A 24,301-nucleotide genomic window follows, 5' to 3' on the forward strand; every position below is an offset into this window, starting at 1 on the left:
ACATTGTGGCGAGAATTAAAGTAATTTCATGACTATAAGGCGCACCCTTTTGACTAAAATTTTGGCCCAAACCCGGAAGTGCACCTTATACTCTGCAGTGCCTTATATATGGACAAAGTTCAGAAATTTGCCAACCCGGAAGTGGGAGCTGTGAGCCGAACCGCAGCCGAAACAAACCCCAAACACTGACAAAGTGTCTTGGTTACAATACAGGATGTGATCAAATTATCCATTCTATCACTATCTGTCGTGACCAGATGGGACAGTGATCCTTATCTCTGTGGGAGATACTCTGCTAATGGGCCATCCACTGAAACCAGTAGGGCATTGTTCTTTATCTTTGCACCCCCCATCCTTCCTCCAGGGAGTTATCTTCTGGCCCATCGAGTCCCACTGTGCGGCTGATAAAATTACTTTATCCCACTGAGAGTTGCTCCAGCCAGGGGGGAGAGCCAAGCCTTTCTTATCTAGATAAAAACTGAAATTCTAGGATACTGCGTAGGCCTTTCTCTACTGGACTCTAGAAAAAAAAAGAGATTTCTCCACATCACTACTAGACCTCTGGAAGGAAACTGCACCTTCTACAAGACCACTGCTTCAACTAAACCACATCTGTCACTGCAAGAAGACTGCAGCTACTATTTAATCAAACTGCTACCAACACCCTGCCTGACGGGGTGTCAGGTTGTACTCTGACTTTGTCAGGGTATGGAGATTGTTTCTTTGAAGTACTGTATTTCTATTTTAATTTCCTTAGTAAACAGCTGTTATTCCTAATTCCCATATCTTTGCCTGAAAGCCCCTTGATTTCAAAATTCTAATAATTCGGAGGGAAGGGGTTTACATTCTCCATTTCAAAGAGAGGCTCCTACCTTTCTTAGCAGACACCTGTCCTCCCAACTAAGATACAAAGTCAGAGCACAACCTGACACCCTGTCAGGGTGACACCCGTCAGTCAGGGTGTTGGTAGCAGCCCCATTAACAGTGGCTACAGTCCTCTTGCAGTGACAGATATGGTTCAGTTGAAGCAGTGGTCTTGTAGAAGGGTGCAGCCTCCCTCCGAAGGTCCAGCAATGATATGGAAAAAAAATCCGGTTTTCCTCTGGAGTCCAGGGAAAAGAGGGCAACCTTAGGGTTGCCAGTTTTTATCTAGGTAGGAAAGGCTTGGCTCACTCCCCTGGCTGGAGCAACTCTCAATGGGATAAAGTAATTTTATCAGCCACACAATGGGACTCAATGGGCCCTTAGCAGAAGGTAACTCCCTGGAGGAAGGATGGGGCGTGCAAAGATAAAGAACAATGCCCTACTGGTTTCAATGGATGGTCCATTAGCAGAGTATCTCCCACAGAGATAAAAATCACTGCCCTATCTGGTCACAACAGATAGTGATAGAACAGATACTTTGATCACATCCTGTATTGTATCCCAAGACAGCACGGCTGGTGTGATTGTTACTAATTCATTACTTTGTTGTGCGTGGATCCTCGCTGCAAAAAAAAAAGTGTGCCTTATAATCCGGTGTGCCTTATATATGGACAAAGTTCGGAAATTTGCCGACTCCCAGAGGTGCACCTTATAGATGCGAATTTACGGTACACTCAGGGTATTTTTTCATCCAAGCCAGTTGACTGGAAGAAATTTACAACCACAGAAACATGGTAAAGTTGCAGTCATTACGCTTGAAAGCTAAAGGCTAGATAAAATTGTTAAGTACTCACAGTTTCAGGCAGTTAAGCTATCCTATTTCTCTGTTGTTTGCAGCTTCATTTTCATAGAATAATAGAAGGGCTTATGTTGGAAGGCACCTTTAGAAGTTATCTAGTTCCAGACACTCTGCCATAGGCAGGAAACCTTCAACTAGACTGGGTTGCTTAAAGCCTCATTTAACCTCACCTTGATAATTTCTAGGGATGGGACATCCACAACTTCTTTGGGCAAGCTGTTTGAGTGACTCACCACCCTCACAGCAAAGAATTTCTTCTATATAACTAACCTAAACTGACCCGCTATAATTTAAAGTCATTATCCCTGGTCCTATCACTACAGAACCTGCTTAAAAGTCTCTCTCTTGCTTTCCTGTATCCCCCCTGAGGTACTGAAAGGTGCTCTGAAGCCTCCCCAAAGCCTCCTCTTCTCCAGGCTGAACAACTCCAACTCTGTTGGCCAGTCTTCACAGCAGAGATCCTCCAGCCCTCTGATCATCTTTGTGTTCCTCTGGACTCGCTCCAACAGGCCCACATCCTTCTTACATTGGAGGCCCTAGAGATGGACACATACTCCAGGTGGGAGTCTCACAAGGACAGAGTAGGTGGGGAGAATCACCTCCCTTGACCTCTCTGGATCTGCTGACTATGTTTCTTTTGATGCAGCCCAGGATACAAGGCTTTCTTGGCTACAAGTGCACAGTTCTGGATCACCTTGAGCTGTCAACAACATCCCCAAGGCCTTTACCTCAGGGCTCTCAATTTATCTTCCACACCAGTTGTATTTTGTATCCATTCCCAGCAGTCACACATCTACCATGATCTCAGTCGGTAAAGGAAGGACACTGCTATGGGGATTCTTTGAGTTCCCTGTCCCACGAGTAAAACATTTTTCCCATAGTTATTGCAACAGTCCACCCACACAATTTTGCTTGTGAGACAGGCCTAATCAGGTTACTACAGACCTTGAAAACCTTACATTTCAAAGTATTTATTTAAGCCAGCTTCTGCAGTCATTGTAACAGCACTAGTGGGCTGCTACAAAATCAGCAGTAGTACACTTGATTCCATGGATCAGCTTCAGCTTCTCTCTCCACTCTTCCCACTGTTTTTGTGTGACTGGGGGTAGGTGGAGAGCATAAGTAAGTTATTTACTAAAATACTTCACGCCCTTCATTGAAGCATGAACATCAGGAATTCACTTCTTCATATTATTGATGCTTTTCTTTCTGTGCTCCTTACAAAGTCATTGTTCAGGTGCTCCAAAATGCAATGAAGCCATAATTGCAAAGGCTTGTGCTGAGCCCTGCAACTCATTTCTTCTGAAGCTCTATAGTGCCATAGTAAGTCTACCTAAATCTACCTACTACTATAACCCATGTAAATCCACTGCTATTGCTTTAGCGTAGGAGTCATTGAGATAAATCAGAGTCTTCTCTAATCGCGCACCTAAGTCAACACCCACAATGGAATAAACCAGAGAGACATGAATCCACTCATCATGATAAAGTATCTACAGACTCTAACAAGGGAATGAATAACCACAAAGGTCATAACTCTACTCGTGTTCCCTCTAGGCACAAATTTTTTTTTTCTGATAGTATGAATATCAACAGAAGAAAGAATGAAGTGACAAACCTTTTCAACAAAATAGTCAGAGTTTGGTTCTTCACAAGGCTTTTCTAGAAGCTTAAGCTGCAGCAAAATTTTTTCATGTCATTCTGTGATGCTGGCACATAGTACCACCTAACAACAGCGCAATGTGTCAGAGAACACATCCAAAAAAATTGATATGGAAAGAGGTTTAAGCTTTCTAAGCTTAGAAATTTCACACAGAAATTTCAGTCAGAGAGAACACAAGCAAAAAGAAGTATTTCAGTTTCTCCAGTATTTGATAATGTGGAAAGGTGCACACACAAATCACAAATGCAATGGTTGCTCTTTATTAAATGCTCCCTTTGTTTTCTATCTACCACCATCTTGGAGGTCAAAGCAGTAAATCACAAACAGTTCTCTTGCTCTCCACAGCTTTCAAAGAATTGCACAGATACTTCAAAGAAGGTAACAAAAATAGCACTATTTAATTTGTTTCTCAGTACAATTTCTGAATTTTTGACTTACGGAAGTATTTCAAGGTCTCTTCTATTTGCTCAGTTGTTAAGTCAATATTCGCATCAGGGGAAATGAGAGGTGTGTGAAGCCAGTCGTCGTGGTCATAACCGTAGATCGTATCTGCTCTTAGCTTATAATGAGGTAGCTGCTCTTCTAGGAGACTGATGATTTCAACTTCAGGAAGATTGGTACTATTGCACACATCTGTTAAGGGAAAGGGAACAATCCCAGTTACCTTGAGTACTATACAAAAAAACTTTCAAAGACTTCAGTTTGCTTTGATATCAACACGATTTTGCTGCACGTAAAGAACAGCTTAATACAAATAAGTTTAGAAGATATGCCTGACACAAATTATCCCAAAATATTGTATTTACTAGTAATACAAGGTCATGCTCTCTTAATGACACAAAAAGCCTGACCTCTAGAAGCAGGGACATTTATTTAAGAATAAGTGGGCTAGGGCGGGGAATAAAGAGCCAGTTAATACCAGAGTATGAAGAAAGGATTAGTGCACAGAGGAATATGCCTTCTTTTGTTCTACTTCACAGATAATTTTTAGCTTGCAAGCCTTACATATCTCCTTAAATTGGTCTTGGACTACAATTTAGTATCGCTGCATTTTTTTGCTTTTGCTGCTGGCAGATTTTTCTCAAGAAATCCAGGACTGCAATAGCAAACAGTATCACAGTTCACATCCAGGACACACTGGTACAGATGACTGCAGAAACTTCCAGGGCACCTTTTGACACTATCTTGACTTGCATTCTGTGCTATGGTCCCTCATGCTCACAACTATATCAAGTTTGCACACACAGTTCTAAAAATCGATACTGACAGCCAACAACAACTGCAAAAATGTTAGAAATAAAATTAGAGCATTAAATTTAGGACAAGAGGTAGCTGAGAAGTTTTAACACAAAAAAACCCAAAGTAAAGTAGAAAATTTTTAACCATGAGGACAGTCAAACAGGGGCACAGGAAGTCTAGAAGTCAAATAAACAATGCCATGAGCACTTATTCTAGAAGACCTGCTTTTAGCGGAAGTCAGAATAGATTACCTCCTGAGGTACCTTCTAACCTATATTATAATGAAGAATTTTGAGAGTGTGCCAATACCCAAAACAATCACGATATTTCTAAATACCTAAGTTTAATTATCATATACAATTAAATACAATGTTATGTTAAATATTTATTAAGAAACTGAGCACCCATGATATGCTTTCAGTAAATACTTAGCACATCAATCTGCACATATTCCATTCCCACACCAGTACGAAGAGAAAACACCATCATCCAACACAACCCCTATCCCCACACACAAAGGAAGCCTTTTTTTGGAAGGGCAATAAACCAGAACTCTCCTTTAACCAGTGTCTGAGCTGTTGCAACTCTTTCTGACACTCCCTCCAGAGTAAATAGCAAAGACTGCCAAGGCCCTGAGCACTGCCGTGTACCTTTACACTGCCATGACCAGGCACATCATGGTCCCCAGTCAGCACATTCTGCCAGAAGCCCCATGTACACCCCAGCCTCTGGTCCTGCTGTGTGCAGTGCTGTAAGCAGGCCTGCGCCCAGCTCTGTTCCCTGTTGACATCGACTCATTGTCCAGGTTTCCTGGATTGCTGGCATTTGTCTGATGATCGACCCCTGGAGAGTCAACTTGAACTTGCTGCCAGCACCTCTGCTCTGCTTGGGAACAAAGGAACTGGGCTGTGCCAACAAGGATTGTGCCCTTCCCATCCTGTCAGCTGCCTATAAGGCAACCCTGTTCTTGCTGCTTCCTGACAAAGGGACCGATTTTTGTAAGAGAAACTTATTCCTGCTGCACTGAGGTAGACCGGCAATTCTGCTATAACTTAGTGGGATCCACCTCTGTCAAAGAAGGGGAGGAAGAAGACAATGGGGAAGTAACACATACTTCTCTATACATCATTAACTACCTGTTTTTTACCTTTCTAAGTCAGAAATTACATTGTCAAAAGCATCCCAAGCACTAAAAAATGCAAGAACATTACTATTCTGTCAGACAACAGGGCAGAGAATATCAAGATGAACTCATACTGTCAATCTCTTGCCTACATATTTTACAAAATTCTGATGATTAGAACTACAACCCGCTTGGAAAAGTTCTGCTGCACTTTATGGTTCGAGTCTGCTTGCCTATCAGGAGCTATTCTACTCTGCCTTCATCTCGACTGTTCTGCTAACTGTTGTACATATGTGTGTCTTCCAAGTCTCCCTGCAGTTAGATGCCCACATGTGCATATGTTTTTATAGAGCTCTGTGCATGTGAGAATCAGCCTGCACACATCATTTTAAGAGGTCCTTGCAACTTTCTCAGAGGAATTACTGGCTTAAACAGAGAAACAAGATCTGCTCACCATACTTTGACAGACGAGAACCAGCCTGTAACTACAAACTTTCTTTTTCCCTGGTTAACTTTTTAATGGTTGACAGCATCATCTTCTGCAACCATCATCGCCTGCAACCATCTGAGTGCAGAAAAGACAGCTCATCTTCTAAAAAACACCTGCTGACATCCACTAGACATTCAAAAATCTTTCTGTGTACATGGATACATAAAATCATTTTTTTATACATCTATATTTAGATTACCTAATTGGTCTCAATCTCAAGAAAATGATTTTTTTTCATTGAGGTTGTTTTGGGGGAGTTTTTCTGGCTGAAATGTTAGTTTTTCTCTTTAGAAAAATGCAAGAATCTGCACAGCCCAAGATGATGGTCTTGGGAACAAAGAAATAAAAATTTTGAAAAATTCAAACCTTTAGTGTCTTTCTCTTTTTAATTAGGATTCCAAAAGAAACAGACTTTATAGATGAGATGAAAGTTTCAGTTGTAAAGATAAGTAAACTGGCTTGTTTTATCCCAAAAACTAGTAAAAAATGAACACAAAGGAAGTAACCAATAAAATGTGAGGGAAAAAAAACCAAAAAAACCCCAACAAACCATACAGGCACCCACAGAAAAAAAAAAACCTCCATACAGATTTATTGTGGAAAAGAAATCCACTAGAATGTGAAGGGCAAGGCAGTAAAGTGATAAGGATTACTGTGGAAGACAAGTCAACCAAGAAAATGTCTCTACCATATAATAAATCCTGAGCATTTCTAAGCAATTCAAAAGGCCTAATAACTGGAAGAGATATTAATGAGTAGTTGGAAAGGCAACTTCTTATGACACTATTATGATGTTATTGTCATTAACTTCTATTGCAATTTTAAAATCTGCATACCAGCAGGAAATACGAAGAGGCTCTGATGTAATTGCCGATTTAGAAAAACAGTACACCATAATTACACTTGTTCATGACTAAACATTAGTTCACCACTTAAAGCATGGTGATATTCTCAGTGCTACAGTTACACAATGTCTCCCCCTTCACTTTTCCTGCCCTCCCTTTTCTGAGATGCACACATTTGTTATGAGAAGATACGCAGACTAAGACCATCCCCCATCCTCAAACACCAGGTTTATTTTTGTAAGATGCTGATTGTGTCCACAGAGGTTTTTTTATTACTTCTGATTAGAACTGCGAAGATAAACAATTAAGTAACTTCTCCACCAAGAACACTCATCATCTGTAACTGTGATTTATGATTACAGTAATTTCACGAATACAAGCCGCACTGTTTTGACCAAGATTTTGCTCCCATACCGGAAATGCGGCTAATACTCAGGAGCGGCCAATATGTGAATAATTTCCTGACATTTTCAACCCCGGGAGTGCAAACCGAGTCAGTGCAAACTGCAAAGTCGAGCACCTGCCAGTAAAACCCTGCATTTACGCGGTTGTTGCAAATTGGTTACTCTGTTGCGCGGCGGGTGGAGCTGCTCTGTGCAGGCAGCACAGGGGGTGGGGAAGGTGGGGGGCAGCTCCCTCCTGCTGGCCCTGTGGCTCGGGAGGAGGCAGGGGCTCTCTCCTGCTGGCCCTGCGGCCCGGGGGGAAGGTGGGGGGCTCTCTCCTGCTGTCCCCGCAGCCCGGGGGGAAGGTGGGGGGCTCCGTGCTGCTGGCCCCACGGCTCGGGGGGAGGCAGGGGGCTCCGTGCTGCTGGCCCCGCGGCCCAGGGGGAAGGTGGGGGGCTCTGTGCTGCTGGCCCCGTGGCTCGGGGGGCTCCCGTCCCCGCGTGCCACTGCCGCAGGAACGGGGTGGCTCCATCCCCGCCTCCCACCACCGCCGCGGGTGCCGGTGGGCTCTGTGCCCCCTCTGCCACCACGGGGCAGCGCCGAGCTGGGCCACCCAGCCCTGTCAGCAGCCCCGAGCTGAGCCAGTAAACCCCGCTCTGCCGCGATTCTGTCACTATTTGGCAACTTTGTTGCATGCGGGTCCTTGCTGCGAACGACAGAGTGGCTTATACTCAGGTGCGGCTTATTTATGGACAAAGAACTAAATGTTTGCCAACACCCGGCAATGCGGCTTATACTCAGTGCGGCTTGTGTTCATGAAATTACTGTAAGTTAACTGATTTCCAAAAGATATTAAAGCACTTCCTCTTCTCCTAGGTGCTACCTCTATTTTATTGAGAAAAATGTGGCATCCTACATTTAAAATTAACTGATAATTACAGTAATTCCATGACTATAAGGCACACCAAATTATAAGGCGCACTTCTGGGTGTTGGCAAATTTCTGAACTTTTGCCGATATATAAGGTGCACCAGACTATAAGGTGCACTTTTTTTTTGCAGCGAGGATCCGCCGCCGGCTCCCCCTGTGCAGTTACTGGCCGAGGTCCCGCCCCCACCCAGCAGCTGCGGCGTCAGGGGCCCCCCTGCACCTGGTAGCCACGGCGCCGCAGGCGCGCCTCCACCCGGTTGCTGTGGCACTGAGGGACCACCTCCACCCGGTTGTTGCGGCCCCACAGGCCCACCTCCACCTGGCAGCCGCGGCCCTGCCGGTTCCTCCCATGGCTCATGGATCACACTTCCGGGTTGGCAAATTTCTGAACTTCGTCCATATATAAAGCGCATCGGACTATAACGCACACTTCCGGGTTCGGGTCAAAATTTTAGTCAAAAGGGTGTGCCTTATAGTCGTGAAATTATTGTAATTTCAAAATGATACAACATAATGTAGTGAAACCACTTCCTTTTTAGTTGCTGTTATGAATTCTGGGGTTTGTAATCTAAGCAATTTTCAACTTGCAGTTTTCTGGAAAACACACTTGGGAAACAAATTTCTACAAGCAGATCAAAACCAACCTAAATAGTTAATAAATTATGAACTCATCCTTCTTAGTAAAGCATTGATCATTCTAGGTTCTGCTTACACTTTTGCAACTCTACAGTTTTCAGCCCTTCATAGAAATAATTAAATATTTTAAAAATTAATGAATTTCACTCTTTCATATTATTTTTGAAAGTAACATGTTGCTACTGCTTTAGTTTCTTCTTAGCTTAAATGCATGAACATCCTGCCTCACTTGCTTTGTTGCAAATATGTATTTTACCATGCCCTGTTCCTCAGGAAATTAAGGTGCTCAGTCTGCTTTGCAGTAATTTTTGACAACATTCCTCCTCATGCTTTCTGTTTTCTAAATGAGATTAAAACAAACAGTTTCAAATAATTTTGTCCTAGTTTTTTTTTTTTGGTAACAGTTTCTAATCTTCTCTTTCCATAAAGAAGATCTCTATCCATACAAAATGTTCTAAGTATACTAAACTAACTCTTCACTGGGGAAACTGAAGTGGAGGTGGGAGGATGGCTTTTTCCTTCCCCCACTTTTTTAATTTTTCACATGCAGAGAAAGAAATAATTTGCAGGACAACTACATGCATGGTGGGAATAAGAGTGCACTTGGTTATTTTCAGATGCACACTGACATCTTTCCTCTGCTGACAAGTGAGCAAGGAGTTGATCACAGAGAAAATGGAATGCGAAGTCTAAAACAATGGGAGCTGACTGTACAGAGACAGCACAGCTCCTCAAGGAATACCTTCCCCCCCTCTGCACATGAAAAACACATATATCACAAGGCATTATGTGGAGTGGTCACCCACTGTCCTTTGCATCCTGCACTCACAGAGCCAGGCAATGCATTAGGTCACTTCCCAAAAAGAGTTACATAGATATTTAGCTGTCGGTGTTACTTGCATGGGTGGAACTATGCCAGTATCTCAGAAACAAGCAATTCAGCCTCAGTCAAATTAACTTCAACTCCAGCTAAGTTCAGCATGAACTACAGGTAGACAGCTTTGAAAATCTCATTCCTATTAACATGGTCACCTAAAAGCATCTCATCTGTCAAACTCTACTAGGCTTTCAGGTTTCATCTGTTTATGGTTATAGATGTATCTTACTGTATGAAAGAAAAATCTAGCTTGAGTGATAAAGAAGGTGCACTTACCCTATTTCAGCATGAACTTCTTATGATTAGAACTAATCATGAATTCAGAGAATGAACAATGAGAATAGAACAATGAGAAGGGACAAGGGCATGGGGAGTGTGGTGGCCAACAAAGAACACCCCAAAACATACAGAAAACATGCAGAGAAAACAAATTATACTAATATCAGAGCCTGGTATCTGCAGGAGCATCTACAAACATAATGCAAACAGCTTATCAGTACAGTCCTCACAAAGAACATAAAATATACAGTCTGTCTGCATCCTGGTTCAAACTATCCCTAATCTTTCTGGTGTTACTGATTTGCTTGTGAGCAGAGCTCCCTTCCCAAGGTTAAAAGGACTCCCAGGTCTCTGCAGAACCTGCTAGCAGTACAAAGTGCCACTTGCCGGCAGAACTTCTATAGTACTCAAACCCCTAAATCCCACAGGACTTCTTGCCAGTTAGTTTTCCTCTTTCAGCTCACTGCTGTTAAGTGGAAAAAAGCAATTGCTCATAAGTCCAACCCTGCCAGGAACCATGCTAGGGTCAGGGCTCTGCTCAAGAAGGGGTGTGCTGGAACACACAAGTCATGACAATAAAGACCACAAGAAAACTACCCAGTATCATCCCCAGAGCACAGTGCCCCTGGGCTGCAGTCCTTATGGAAGCCAGCACCGTGCAAACAGCACAAAGTGGCTGTGCTATCCAGAAGTGCCTCCTCTGAGCAAAGGGAAAGAGTTGCTGAACAGAAGTGGTGTATGCAGCAAAACAACTCCACTCTGGGTGTGACCCCAGGGAAGTGTCGGGCTGCTTGGCAACCTTCAAAACACAAGCTTTGGTCATTAGGTTGTATCACATGCCCACCCTGAGCATCTTTCAGGAAACTCCACTGCATCAAACCCCAGCAGCTGGTGTTCAGCCCACAGTCACAGAGGGATAGTCTAAATATCCTCTCCTTCTTACACACAAACAAAGCAAAAAGCAAACAAAAATATGCCTCAGTAGCACTCTCAGGCAAATCTTTCATTTCTTGCAAAAGAACTAAAACATAACTTGTCACTACTTTTTGAGGAAGGAAGTAGATACAAGCACAGTAACAAAAAGAGACAAGAGAAACAAGGAAACACTCTGAAAAAAAGCTGGAAGAATAAAGAAATCTACGTTACTTCATGGGACCACATACTCCTCTCTTTGGTTTTCAGTCCTATTTCCCACACACATATTACACTCCTCCTTGACACTTAGCTTTCTAAGAGTTGTTTTTTTTAAGTTCAGTTTTAAATCTTTGAGAATGGACAGTCAATAAATAACAATTTCAAAAAATAAAAAGCACGCAATAAGTGCAAAGGTTCACTTCCAGCGCTAGCTCCATACAAGTTAAAGATGCTCTGCAGAAAAGGGCTACAGCATGGAGGCTAAAATACAGCCACGTGTAACATAAGAAATCAAAGTTCATCAAGTTGAGGTTATTCCATACCAAATACTATAACATTTTGACTGCTGGTTTTGCTCCATGTGACACTGAGATTAGTCACCTAACCTAGATCAACAAGCACCCAGGAGGCCATGACTACATTAGCATTCTCCTTTTTCAAAAAGAAGCCTAACCATATTCCAATGATGGAAGAAAGAAGAATGGTCTTTCTGTAAATGTTTTTCCAGAAGGTATTTCCTGGCTGCTTGGAACAGCCCAATAGCCTCATCTTCCCCATGCTTTCTGTCCATTTATACAGTGATAGAATGAACTCATCATTATCAATGCAAACAGATCCACAGAAAAATGAAAAGCAGAGGGAAGAAAGTTCTACCACACAATTAGGCTGCTATCTATGCTATTGAAGAAGAAAACATGGCCTGTAGTCATCCATTATTTGAGTTCTATAGGCCCATATAAACACAAAGTATTGACTGAAGTCCATAATTAGAAGCATTTCTTGAGCATTATTTAATAACTATATGTATACATATAGAGCAATAGGCAAAACCCCAGAACTTACCATATTCTTATTCAATGTCAGTTCTAGGATGCACAGAATGTGGTTAACTGTACTGAAGTCTTTCAAATAATACTGCTGAACTCGGGACATGTGTTTCAATTCACAGCAAGTGGCTAACTTCCCAGGCAAAGGAAAAAAAACTCCAATTCACTGACTTGCCCAAATGGAAAGGCAGCCTTAGCATCCTTATACATGTGAAGTCTCACTGCAGGTTGCAAAGCCAAACAACTGGAAGAAAAGCCCTTCAACATGAAAGGTGTCTCATACCTCTGAAACTCAGACTCCTCAAAAAGCCGTTGCAGTTTGTGTAACTATTCATGTACCAAAGGCATGCTGGTAACACATTGTTCAGCAGCAGTAAGAATTAACACATTCATTAACCATTAGGATCTTCCAGCTGCCAAGAGGGACTGTGAATGTCTCAAAAACCCATTGATAAATCACTCAGTATGAAAACCCTGAAAAGCAATTGTCCTGCTTTTCCTTGTTGTTCAGCCCAGCTACAAAATGTGCCAACCACTAAACAATGGCTGTCAACAAAGTTTTCACAGAATCACAAGCAAAACATGAGAATTAAATCTTATGTAGCTTGCTCTTTACAGATGCTTACTTTAAGTGAAAAACGTGTGGCTTAAGGATGGACACACATACATTGAGGGAGAGAGGTAAAGTTGAACTTTATACGCTATGGAACTAAATTATGGAAGTTTTTTTTCACATATTTAAATGCACCAATAATCAAATGTAGCTATTTAGTCTTCCTGCACTATTCATTGCACCACACAGGAAAACAAAAAATGCAGGCCAAAATAAAATCCAAAAAAAATCTATTAGGTGCTGGCCTCCAGTACTTTCTCCAAAAAAGAAAACCCAGAACACCGATCAATACTTACAGCTTTAATGCATCCCTACTTTGAATAAATTACAGTAATTTCACGATTACAAGCCACACTGACTATAAGCCGCATCTCTGGGTGTTGGCAAACATTTCGTTCCTTGTCCATACACAAGCCGCACCCAATTATAAGCCGCTCTGTCGTTCGCAGCAAGGACCCGCGTGCAACAAAGTTGCCAATTAGTAACAGAATCGCGGCATGGCGGGGTTTACTGGCTCGGCTCGGGTTGTGAGGGTTCGGGGTTGCTGACGGGGCCAGGTGGGCCAGTTCGGCGCTGCCGCTCGGCGGGGCCGCTGAGGGCCGGCCGCCGCTGGGCTCGTTTGCCCCAGCCTGGCGCTGCGCCACGGTGGCAGGGATTACGGAGCCCGCCAGCACCCATGGCGGTGGTAAGAGGCGGGGATGGAGCTCCCCCGTTCCCCCAGTGGCAGGAAGGGGCCCCCCATCTCTCCCCCGGGCTGCTCTGCCTGAAGGAGGGAGTCCCCCACCTTCCCCACCCCCCGCGCTGCCTGTAGGGAGCCAGGCTCCACCCGCGGCGCAACAGAGTAACCAATGTGTAACAATCGGGTAAAGCCAGGTTTTACTGGCAGGTTGCTCGACTCGGCACCTCGGTTTGCACTTCTGGGGTTGAAAATGTCAGAAAATTATTCACATATTAGCCGCTCCTGAGCGTAAGCCGCATTTCTGGGGTGGGAGCAAAATTTTAGTTAAAACGCTGCAGCTTGTAATTGTGAAATTACTGTACATATTTAAGAATGTTAAGTGCTCCCTGAAACAAGGGAAACCTGAGAAGAATGCCTTTAAAAATGCCACACTGGACTTGTAATTCCAACAGTTGCTTTCACAGTGACTTCAGCATTGACAGTTTACACTAAAAAACATGGATCATATTAGGAAGCATAAATAAATAAGAAGGCTAGATAGGGAGCACAGCAGAATTCTGCTTAAGGGAAAAACCAACCAACCAAATGTCATCAAACCACAAAAAGATAATCCTTGATAAAATAAAAACATATGCCCAAGACACAGATTAAGAGGTAATATAACAACCTGATACAGGAGAGAAATCAGAAATAAACACCAAGTTACTTGAAAAGGGTAAGAGCCGGAAAGCAACTTCGGGAAAGATAGGGGGCGGGGGAAGAATCTGCGTGAAATTGACTGAGAATGCACCAAAAGCCAGACAGAAAATTCAAAATAAAGGCAATGATGCAGCAGGCACTGAGAATAAGATCATTTTGTCAGAGTATGCTAGACAGAAATACAGTCAGACTCATAAAATTGTTCCAGTCATGCCAAAGGAGCCATCTCATGTTAACAGGACAAACATTTTCAGAACATCTAGAGAAAGGAAGATTGTTCAGAATTTAGCTATCAGTGCTTACAGAAGCATCAGGAAAGAGGGAGAAGAGACCAAAACTAGATCAAGTTTACAGGATGAGACTGGTGAAAATAACTTACAATAAAGAAAATGGGCTAAGGAAAGGATCAACATTCTCATAGCTTTCTTTAAAGGAGAGACTAAGAAAGTTGGGAGAGGAGTAGCCAGGGGTGTACAAAACTACAAAGGTTTTTCAAAATCATGACGATAACTTCATAACGGGAAAGAACTGATATTCACCAAAATCCTGCATAACTAGGACTAATACTGACAGACACTGCAAGATTGGTATCTGCTACTGCACACAGGAGTAGCAACCATGAACTTCCAGAGTAAAACAATCAGCAGATTCAGACAAGAAAATGCTGGCATCTTGTTGGGGGGACACACACCCAATGGAACAGAATTCTGTGGGCCCTAAGCATGTCTTTTAAAATACAGTGATTATATAAAGAAATGGTCAGAACAACTCCACTTATCTGTAGGATCTGTCAGTTATCAAAATTGGCAGATGTTGCCATGAAGAATGGTAATTTGGTGGAGGAGAATGGAATCTCATTCATATGGGAACATATTTAAAGCCTGAATAAGGATAGACAAGATGCAAACTCAGAAAAAACTTTCTGCACCCAAACATTGCTAGAAGATTGTGTGAATGAGGCTCGACAGCAAGAGAAAGTTGGTTTCTCTAGATGTTATGACTCCTTCCACTGCAGTCACTGCAGAAAAGTGCAAGTTACACAACGCATAAGGAAGGCCAAACAATACCAACTCTTCTCATTGACACCTTCCTGCTGAGAAAAAAAAAAAAAAAAGACATTTCGTGGATGGAACCCTACAGTAATGTAACTTGGTTTTCAAGAAAAAAAACAAATGAACAAAATAAAAAAAACAAAAAAATCTACTTGTGTTAATTGCAAACAAAATAAGACACAGAACAGGTTATTACCACAGAGCATTTCCCAATAATTCAACAGTCCTCAGGAAATTGTCCTGAACAGCCAGAAAACACACTCCTACATGCATTTAGTAAGAGTAATTAGTACAATGAAGAATTGAATCATGCAAACTAATCAAGGAGCTGGGCAATTTAAATTACAGTCCATTCATTCCCACCCTTTTCAGAGAGGGATGAAGGAAACCTACACGGCATATTAAGCATTAACCCTTGAATTACAAAGTACACAAGTGCAAATAGTGATTATTCAGACATGCAAAAGCAGATAAAGTTAACTTACTGAAGATATCTAAGGATACTGTGTTAAGCATGTTTTAAGAGAAAAAAAACCACCACAACCAAAAATATTCTGGCAGTCAGACAGCTATCACAAGAGTAATATCCAGTGATATTTCAGACTTCCATCCCCATTTCCAGGAGGATAGGATTTGTCTGACAGCAGCTAACAGATAAGAAAAAGGCAATCAGACTAAGAGGCTTTCGTAATGCATAAAATTGGAACTATTGAACAATTTACTGATATTCTGTTTTTTCATGTCAAGATCACAGCCCTTCCTGCTCTACAAAAAATTGGGATGGGTGTGGTGGTAGTGTCAGAGAAAAAAGGCCCCAACTCCAGTTGCTATTTTCATCAAGATCTGACGGTACAGACTAAAAGGTATTTAGGTCTGCACTGCAATTACAGGAAGGACAGACCTTGAAAAGCATTTCCACTCCCTTTCTAGCAAAAGGAACACTAGATGGTGCTACATCTGTATTCCTATCTCTACACTCTTGGATGAATGAGAGCAGTAAGAAAAAGAAAAGTTTAAAGGAAAGAAAAACAACTAGGAAACAATAGGTGCCTCCCGCATGTCATGTCGTGGCACCATGCCAGTTCCATACAGTGCTGCCCCACTGTCCACCAACCTCAGGGTTTGAGTCTTCTGCCCATTTACCTGCAGTAGCTCCGCAATCAATAGGAAGTCAGACCACATTGATCTTTTCTCCTAAATCTTGCTAACAAAACCTAGAATGAAGTATTATAAGACATCAACACTTTTTTCATAACTTAAAACATTCACAATTTTTTTCAATGGATCAACTATCCTATTTAATTTCTGTGCTGAAATCAGCAAAGATTCAGATGCATTTGCCTGCATAAAGCTTCACCTGCAGCACCTATGAGCTTTGGATGGTGCTTTAGTATCAAATTGAGTGGGAAAGGTGTTTTTAGTGTTCTGTCCCTCTCTCAGACATTAGCTTGAGGAAATTTTTCACCACACTGTTTTTGTCACCTGGGCCCAGCCCTACAGTGCTTATTGCCTCTGTTATGCCAACAGAATTTGGTTTTAGGCCATACAATAGGACCGATCAGAGCTGTGACCTAACTAAAAAGTAAACTCATGTCTTTTCTGACACAAAAGCACAGCAAGGATTCTACCCAGACCAGTTGCCTAAAATACCTCTAAGTTGCACTCCCACAGAAATCTGCTCAAGCACAATTCTGAGATGGTTGGGGACAAGAAACGTTTAAGTCAACCGTATATCTAAGAATACAGACATAGCACGATCAGAATGTACAATGCTCTCAGCTACACTGAATCTGCTCTTGGGTCCCAGGCAGGAAAGATGGCGCTGCTGACAGAATGCCAAAGTGCCTCTTTACTTCCAACAAACAAAACGGGAAACAAAAACCATTGCAAAAAGAAAAGGAAGCAGGATTAAAAATTCTTTAAGCATCAATAGCCTTAAAACCTTAAAAAGCTAAATGCGCACATCATATAATTTACTATTAGCTATATCAGAGATAGCTCCCATTACCATTAGCTTGCTGCATTCCAGAAAGCATCACTACACCACACTGTGCCTCAGTTTCCCATTCTTTCCTTAACTGTGCTCAAGCCTTTATTTGCTAGAATTTTTGCACATAACTTGTACAATAGGCTGTAGGTGTTAATTTAAGACTAAAATAATACACAGATTATGCTGATTGCTGAATTTGAACTCTAGTATGAGTCAAGGCTTGGCATCAGAAGAAAAAGAATAGTATATGCAGACTTGATATGAGCACTTTTTTTCCCACTAAACAATTTAAAAATTGAAGTAGTGATAACTTGTCAATCAGAACTAAATGAAGTCTTCTTGTTAAAGTCTCTGACAATCTTGACAATTCAATCAAGTATTTATCTTCCAGATTGTTTCAGGGATATATACTGCATACCTCCACACAATACTGATAAAGATTTTACAGAGAAATATTAAAGCAATTCTTGACTTCCAGTCTATGCCCTCTGACACCTTTAAAACACACACAAAAAAGCTGAAACTCAAAAATCCATAAACACCAAAAAAATCCCCAACTAACCAAACAATCAATAAAACCACTGCTATTTCTAATGCAAGTCCCATCATGTTGCCCTTAGGTTACTAACAGCACACATCTGATATGGCAGAATAGCAAATCCATTTAAGAAAGCAATTTAGGACCAATCTGTAAACAACACTTGGCTGACAGCTAAGCAAGAAGAAAGATTCAGAAACTACACCAGGCTTGAAGGAATGTGCAGTAGCAATAACATGCACTGGTCTCCAATTCATAAAAACTTTTTACATGTTAAAAAGTGAGTTTGGCTTGCCTTTCAAGAATCTATAATCACTAAGGCATCTTGGTTCATTAAAGAAGTTAGTTGTCCTGGCTTGTAGTCAGAAACAGAAAAACAAAGTTAAATTCCTGTTAATAGGGGAGGGAGGAGAGGGGCTGAAGGGGAGACAGAACACAGTCAACAGAACAGATTGCAAGATCTTTCTACAAGAGGCCTGGAAAACACAGTTATATTACCCGGAATGCATTTATGTGATGTATACTTTCTAGTCTACCTAACAAGCAAATACCTACATGGAAGTCAAAAGGATGACCATTTCTGAACTAACCCTTTAAGGAGCTCTAAATCCATGAAAACAAGGAATGAAGTTTGTTTAAACAAAACATTTGTTTTATGTAGATGCATACCTGACAAAGTGACTCCAATGTTAATCCTGCCGCTTGCCTTCCCAATTAAATCAGGGTGGACTTGAGAGCATCTCTGCCCTTCTATTTTCTTTTTATCGAAATATTCAGCCCTTAGTAACTACACAGCTGTTGGGCTGAGCTAAGTTAAGACTTGCTGCTAAAGTAGCTGCTGACAGTCACCATTAGCTAGTTCTGATTTAAAGACAATTCTAGAAAGGGCTGAAAGTAACTCAGGATAAAAGTATCTGGCTGCCAATTAGAAGGACCTTAGTCTTATTGCTGTTTTTCTCAGACATTTCACTTCTTCCTTCCAAAAACTCAGCTGACTCCTCAAACATTCCCAAAGGACTTAGAATTCACAAGGTCACATTAGGCTAAAAGAAGCCTCACAGCACAGCCAACAAACAACGCATTTGGAATGGAAGCTGCCTGTCATTTCATGGCCATAACATGACTAAACTGAGTTACAGCGATTATTCAAATAAAAAAATTGGGTCAGCTGACCACAGCACTAAGAATCTGATTCTACTTAAAATACCATACTTCAACACATATTCCATTTAATTGCATGCATCTATAATACGGTATTCAACCTTTCATGAAAGCATGCAGAAGAAGCTATTCCATATACATTAACTTTTACTGTTCCAAAACAAATGTGAAAAAATGAAATGGCTTTGAAAAGCAAAAATACGAACAGCAAAAATGTTAGATCCTATTTCTCACATTTTTCATATGAGAAAGCAATTAGCATATGAAGATAGAAATCAAAATTATGCTGGACATTAGGACAAGTATTCCATAAACATTAAAGGTGCAGTGCTCCCTTCTCTTCATCCCTGACTTCAGTTATTTTCCAAACAAACTTTCAAATGGTTCAATTTCCCTAGTACATAAATAACACAGTAACCTAGTTTCACAGCTGTCACTGGTCTATTTGCAAGGACCTTAAACATTGCAAAGTCCTTTCATTGAAAATCCTGGTGCCTGTGAAATCACTTCTTAAACAAGAAAAAATGTGCAGAACAGCGGCAGAACCATCCACAAAGCAGATACCCCACCACAAGCTTAAGAACAGAAGTTTAACTCTACACCTCCACATGCTCACCAAGGTAAAGGATTTGACTGCTTACCAGTAATGGTGCAGGCATCTCTGTACTCTCTGCAGTCTGGCACATTATCTTCCACGCCTTCGCTTACATAGTGCTCCTCGTGAATGCCTGTGTTGCAGGCTAGGACTGCATGGTTCGACAGCTCCGAGGGAGGCACAGTGGCGGCCAAAGTGCAGTCGTGCAAAGCTGTGGCGTCCAGCTTGGCAGGTTTCACAGGCTTGTACAATGTGCCATCAGGGGGACCAGCACTGGAGACTGGGGTTGGCTGGCACAGAAGGAACTTCTTCTCTTCGCTAGAGCCGGCTTCGAGAAGTCTGCAGAACACAAAAGAAACAAATGTTCAGTTCAAGCCATTCCAACCCAGGTATATCAGGACAGATGATTTTCTTTCCCTTAAACATTAGTTTAACCTGACAAATTCAGCAAATACTAAAACCCCTACACTCTTCACACAGCAGCTGCCTGCACTTTGCCCACTCATGTGCACTCTGCACCTTGCACAGTAGCATAGTGCCAGTCCTTATACTGTGTTTTTTACCAAGAGCTGATTAAACATCCATATTTTTGCCAATACCAACTTGCACACAGTTCATTCACCAACTTCCTCTCATGTCAGCCAGACCAAAGTTCTGTGTAACCCAGCATCTGTATGAGCCAGATCATACAGACAGGCTGCACATCCCTGGTTGATGTACTGGCACTTTAATAACATCATAATTTGAAATCAACTGATAGCAAACAAAACAGCAGTGATCAGAAGTCTATACTATAACTGTACTAGATTTCCTACTGTACAGCGCAACCCCTCCCTGACAGACTGGCAGCTGGCACCTCTGCTCCCTTTACAGAGAATACAGAAAACAAAACTCAAGGTTCCCTGGGTTAAAGGACTGACCACACTGCTGCTTGCCAGTGCCTCAGCCTCAAACTGGGAATGAAGTCCCTGAAGGCTGGATACTGATGTCCCCAGCACAATGGAATTGGCCAGAGAAGAATGAAGAAGAGCATATTTCTCCCAAAACTTAACCAAATCTTTTGCGTAAGGAGCTAAAGGCACTGCAAAAACTGGTGGTATGTTACTGCTTTTAGTTATCAGCAGTGTAAGGAAAGATGCAAATGCTCCCTTACTGCTAGGAAAGGAAAATATTATCATGGGATGGCAGAAAAACAGACTTGGGAAAGGACTTGAAAGGATTTATACATGTAATAACTACAATACATAAGCAGAAGCTGAAGCACAAGCCACACAGGAGCAACCAGACAACATGGGAAAAACAGGAAGCCAGACAGCAAGAAAACACAATTGTACTGATTTGCAAGAAGCAAGTGTGGATGCAAGTCCATATGCAAGTGCAGCAACCGAACATGCTATGTTCGGTGCTTCACTGAGAACCAGAACAACAGTTTTCTTGAGAATGTAATATTAAAAAGGCTCTCTCTAATCTCTGGAACACGTCCAGATAATCTTATTTTGCTGCTAAAGTTACACTCAGTATTTTGGCATCCTGTTTTCTGGCATTTCTAGCCAATAACATTATTGCTCCACCAAAACATGTCAGTATTTCTAGAAACAGCGCAAGATCCAAATATCAGTCTCTAAACTGTAAAGACAAAGACCAGGTGTTTACACCTTCTGAGAGTAAATTCCAGAAAAGTCTTGCAACAAAGCTGGAACACTGCACCAGCACCATTTTTCTCTACCTATTTTTCCCCTTCAGCGTAAGAACAAAAAAGCAAAATTCTCTCCCTGTTTCAGGAGGTCTCAACAACAATACATTTGCACTGAAATCAGCACATCAAAACTAGAAAACAGATGGGCAATATTAACTCTTGGAAAAAAACACTCTTATATACAAAATAACATTTCATTAAGTTTTCCTCAATTACATACATTTGTGTTCCTGCATGGTATTATTTAACCTGGAAATACTTCTCAAACTCAGAGGCTCAAAAACTGTATTTTGTAAGGACGATAACAGCTAAAGGAGCATACTAAATCGAATGATAAATTTATACCATACTCTAATATAAATAATACTCTACTGTGGCAGCTGCAGGAAGAGAAAGTTTCACTTGAGTGCTTTAACAGAAAGTGCTATGGTTCCCCTGCAGAGCATCCATTATTCCTGCACTATCACAGTACATACTGAAGAGAACAATGGAGTTACTTGTACTGATTACTCTTAAAACGGTCCCCTTTTAAGTGGCTCTTTAAAAATAACAAGAGGGAGATTACTGATATTAAAAATTAGTTGCTCAAATGAAGTGGGAATCAAAATGCAAATCTTAATCTTCCCCTCTGCACTGAAGATAAAAACAGTTTATAAACAAGAAAATGTACTGGAAATGCACAGACTGGTTGATTAGACGGGCTCAATTTTGTCCTAGCTGCTACCACACATCGATGAATTACATTTGTTTTGGGAAACTGCTAGATAAGTCTGTTGTTATGAACAAGGCCATGACTGGGATTTAATAACTAAAAGCCCCAACAGCACTCTTCAGCTTTTCTTGTCCTCCTCCCCAGGCTTTACCTTAGCAACCTCAGGAAGCCAGTAAGAAAACAGCACTCCTGAATGAAACAACACTGATAACCAAGGTGTGATTTGTGTGCAGCCTTCAAGTGAGAATTTCAGATCTTGTAACTTTTCTGAACAAATGACATCCAACATCTGACATACCTGACCACCATTTCTGACTCTCTCCCACACAGTCCTCACATTCCAATTTGCATTAGAAGTTCGTGTTGAATGAGTTTAACCTCTTAACATTCACTCCACTGAGGCACCATGGAACCAGTTCTCCCCCACCCGTAAGCTCTACCCTTGGCTCTGCTAAGAGTAAATAGAGATATGCATCCAAAAACGGATGTCATCAATGCTCTTCCTTCACACAAACTATTTCACTGTTGGCACTTATGGAAACTAGAAGAAAATAAGCTTGAAAGCACAAAGAAGGAACAAAAGCTAAACGCCCCAAAATTCAAAACAGTCTGTCCCTGTTCTACCACAGAAACACATGGAATGTCTAAATGAGAAAGTCAAGTTCAAGTTTAAGACAGAGAATTTGCCTTGATCTTAAAACCTTGTATCATGGAAGAAAGAAGGCTGGCACAAATGTGTGTGTCCACTTCCTTTCAGACTCATTTAATATCCTCAGTTTCCACAAACACAGAGGAGAAATGTTGTTCACTCTTCTAAAACCTACAGAGGTACTGTTTGCATGGCCTCTCTTGCAAGGCAAGTATTACCATCTAATCCACGCACACTTGTCCTTTAAACTTCTAAGTCTTCCTATTGCAGAAAATAAAAACAAACTGCAATTGAGCACTATTTACAAGACTGCCAAAACAGCCATGAACAGAAATGGACATGGTCGCTACTGCCCCCAAGAAATACATGACATTAATATTACAGTAAATTCACGAATACAAGCCGCACTGAGTATAAGCCGCATCGCTGGGTGTTGGTAAACATTTTGGTTTTTGTCCATAAATAAGCCGCACCTGAATATAAGCCGTTCTGTGTTCGCAGCGAGGACAAGCAGGAGAGAGCTGCCTGCCTTCCCCCGAGCCGCGGGGACAAGCAGGAGAGAGCTGCCCACCTTCCCCCGAGCCGCGGGGCCAGCAGGAGGGAGCTGCCCCGCCTTCCCCACCCCCTGTGCTGCCTGCACAGAGCAGCTCCACCCGCCGCGCAACAGAGTAACAATTTGTAACAACCACGTAAATGCAGGGTTTTACTGGCAGAAGCTCGACTTTGCAGTTTGCACTGACTTGGTTTGCACTCCCAGGGTTGAGAATGTCAGAAAATTATTCACATATTGGCCACACCTGAATATTAGCCGCATTCCCGGTATGGGAGCAAAATTTTGGTCAAAACGGTGCGGTTTGTATTCGTGAAATTACTGTATTCTTTAGCTAGTGTCACCAGCACATACAATATTCATAAACAAGATGGTACAAATTGTTATTGAACTTCTTAGTATTTACTCCTTCTGATATACAAATGAGGACATAAATCATTATTGTAGTTTTGTACTTAATCTGATATCCAAACAAGTGCAGGGTTTGTAAATCAGACTATAACTTTTCTTAATGAAAATTCAACCCATTCCATTCTTTCTACATTGTATATCCACAGCAGGCTGCGTATAGGATTTACATAACTCCTCTGCTACCTAAGATGAACATAATTCAGCTTTTACCTCAGTATGGTACAAGCCATATTGTACAATTTGCCGTATTGTACCATTTCTCCCAGTCTAAATACAATGACTGTTTGAGGTCAATAGACAGATGAGGGACTAAAATATGTAATTTGGAAAGTTTGAACTAAATTCTTCAGTGTAAACCAGTTTGCTGAAATGGCAAAATTCCCTAAAGTTTATCATCTATATCTTTCTAACAAAGCTCATTGTACTCTGAAAAAAACATATTTGTCAGTTTGTTGAAAGGTAATCATTCCAACCTTGCACTTTGTTAGAATGATCACACAAGCACAAAGACTTGCTCCTGCACACCACCTCTGTAGAATGCTCAGATTTTGGTCTAAACCAATAAATGCCTAAAACAGAGTACTGGCATGATTACAGTATCAAGACCTTAAATTCTACATACAGCCAACACCTCTGCAATCTAATAGTACCGCCACACAATAGATGGGACTATGACTGCAACGTAATCAAGACTTGAAGAAGCACACTGGGTACTGACTGTAGTTTGCCTGTGGTAGCCCAGATTACAAAAGGCAAGTGAAGAATTGAGCTGTGATTAGTCAGCACAGTGTTCCACTCGCAAAAAAA

General features: G+C 41.6%; 1 protein-coding gene across 1 annotated transcript in view; it reads right to left on the reverse strand.

Annotated features, from left to right (window-relative positions):
- TRAK1 (trafficking kinesin protein 1) overlaps positions 1–24,301 on the reverse strand; it is a 114,317-nt gene that overhangs the window by 68,260 nt on the left and 21,756 nt on the right. The window contains 2 exon segments of the mRNA XM_042780203.1: positions 3,825–4,019; positions 19,523–19,815. Coding sequence (XP_042636137.1) covers positions 3,825–4,019; positions 19,523–19,815 — 488 coding nt within the window.

Source organism: Catharus ustulatus, chromosome 1 (genome assembly GCF_009819885.2).
Source record: "Catharus ustulatus isolate bCatUst1 chromosome 1, bCatUst1.pri.v2, whole genome shotgun sequence".
Lineage (NCBI taxonomy): Eukaryota > Metazoa > Chordata > Aves > Passeriformes > Turdidae > Catharus > Catharus ustulatus.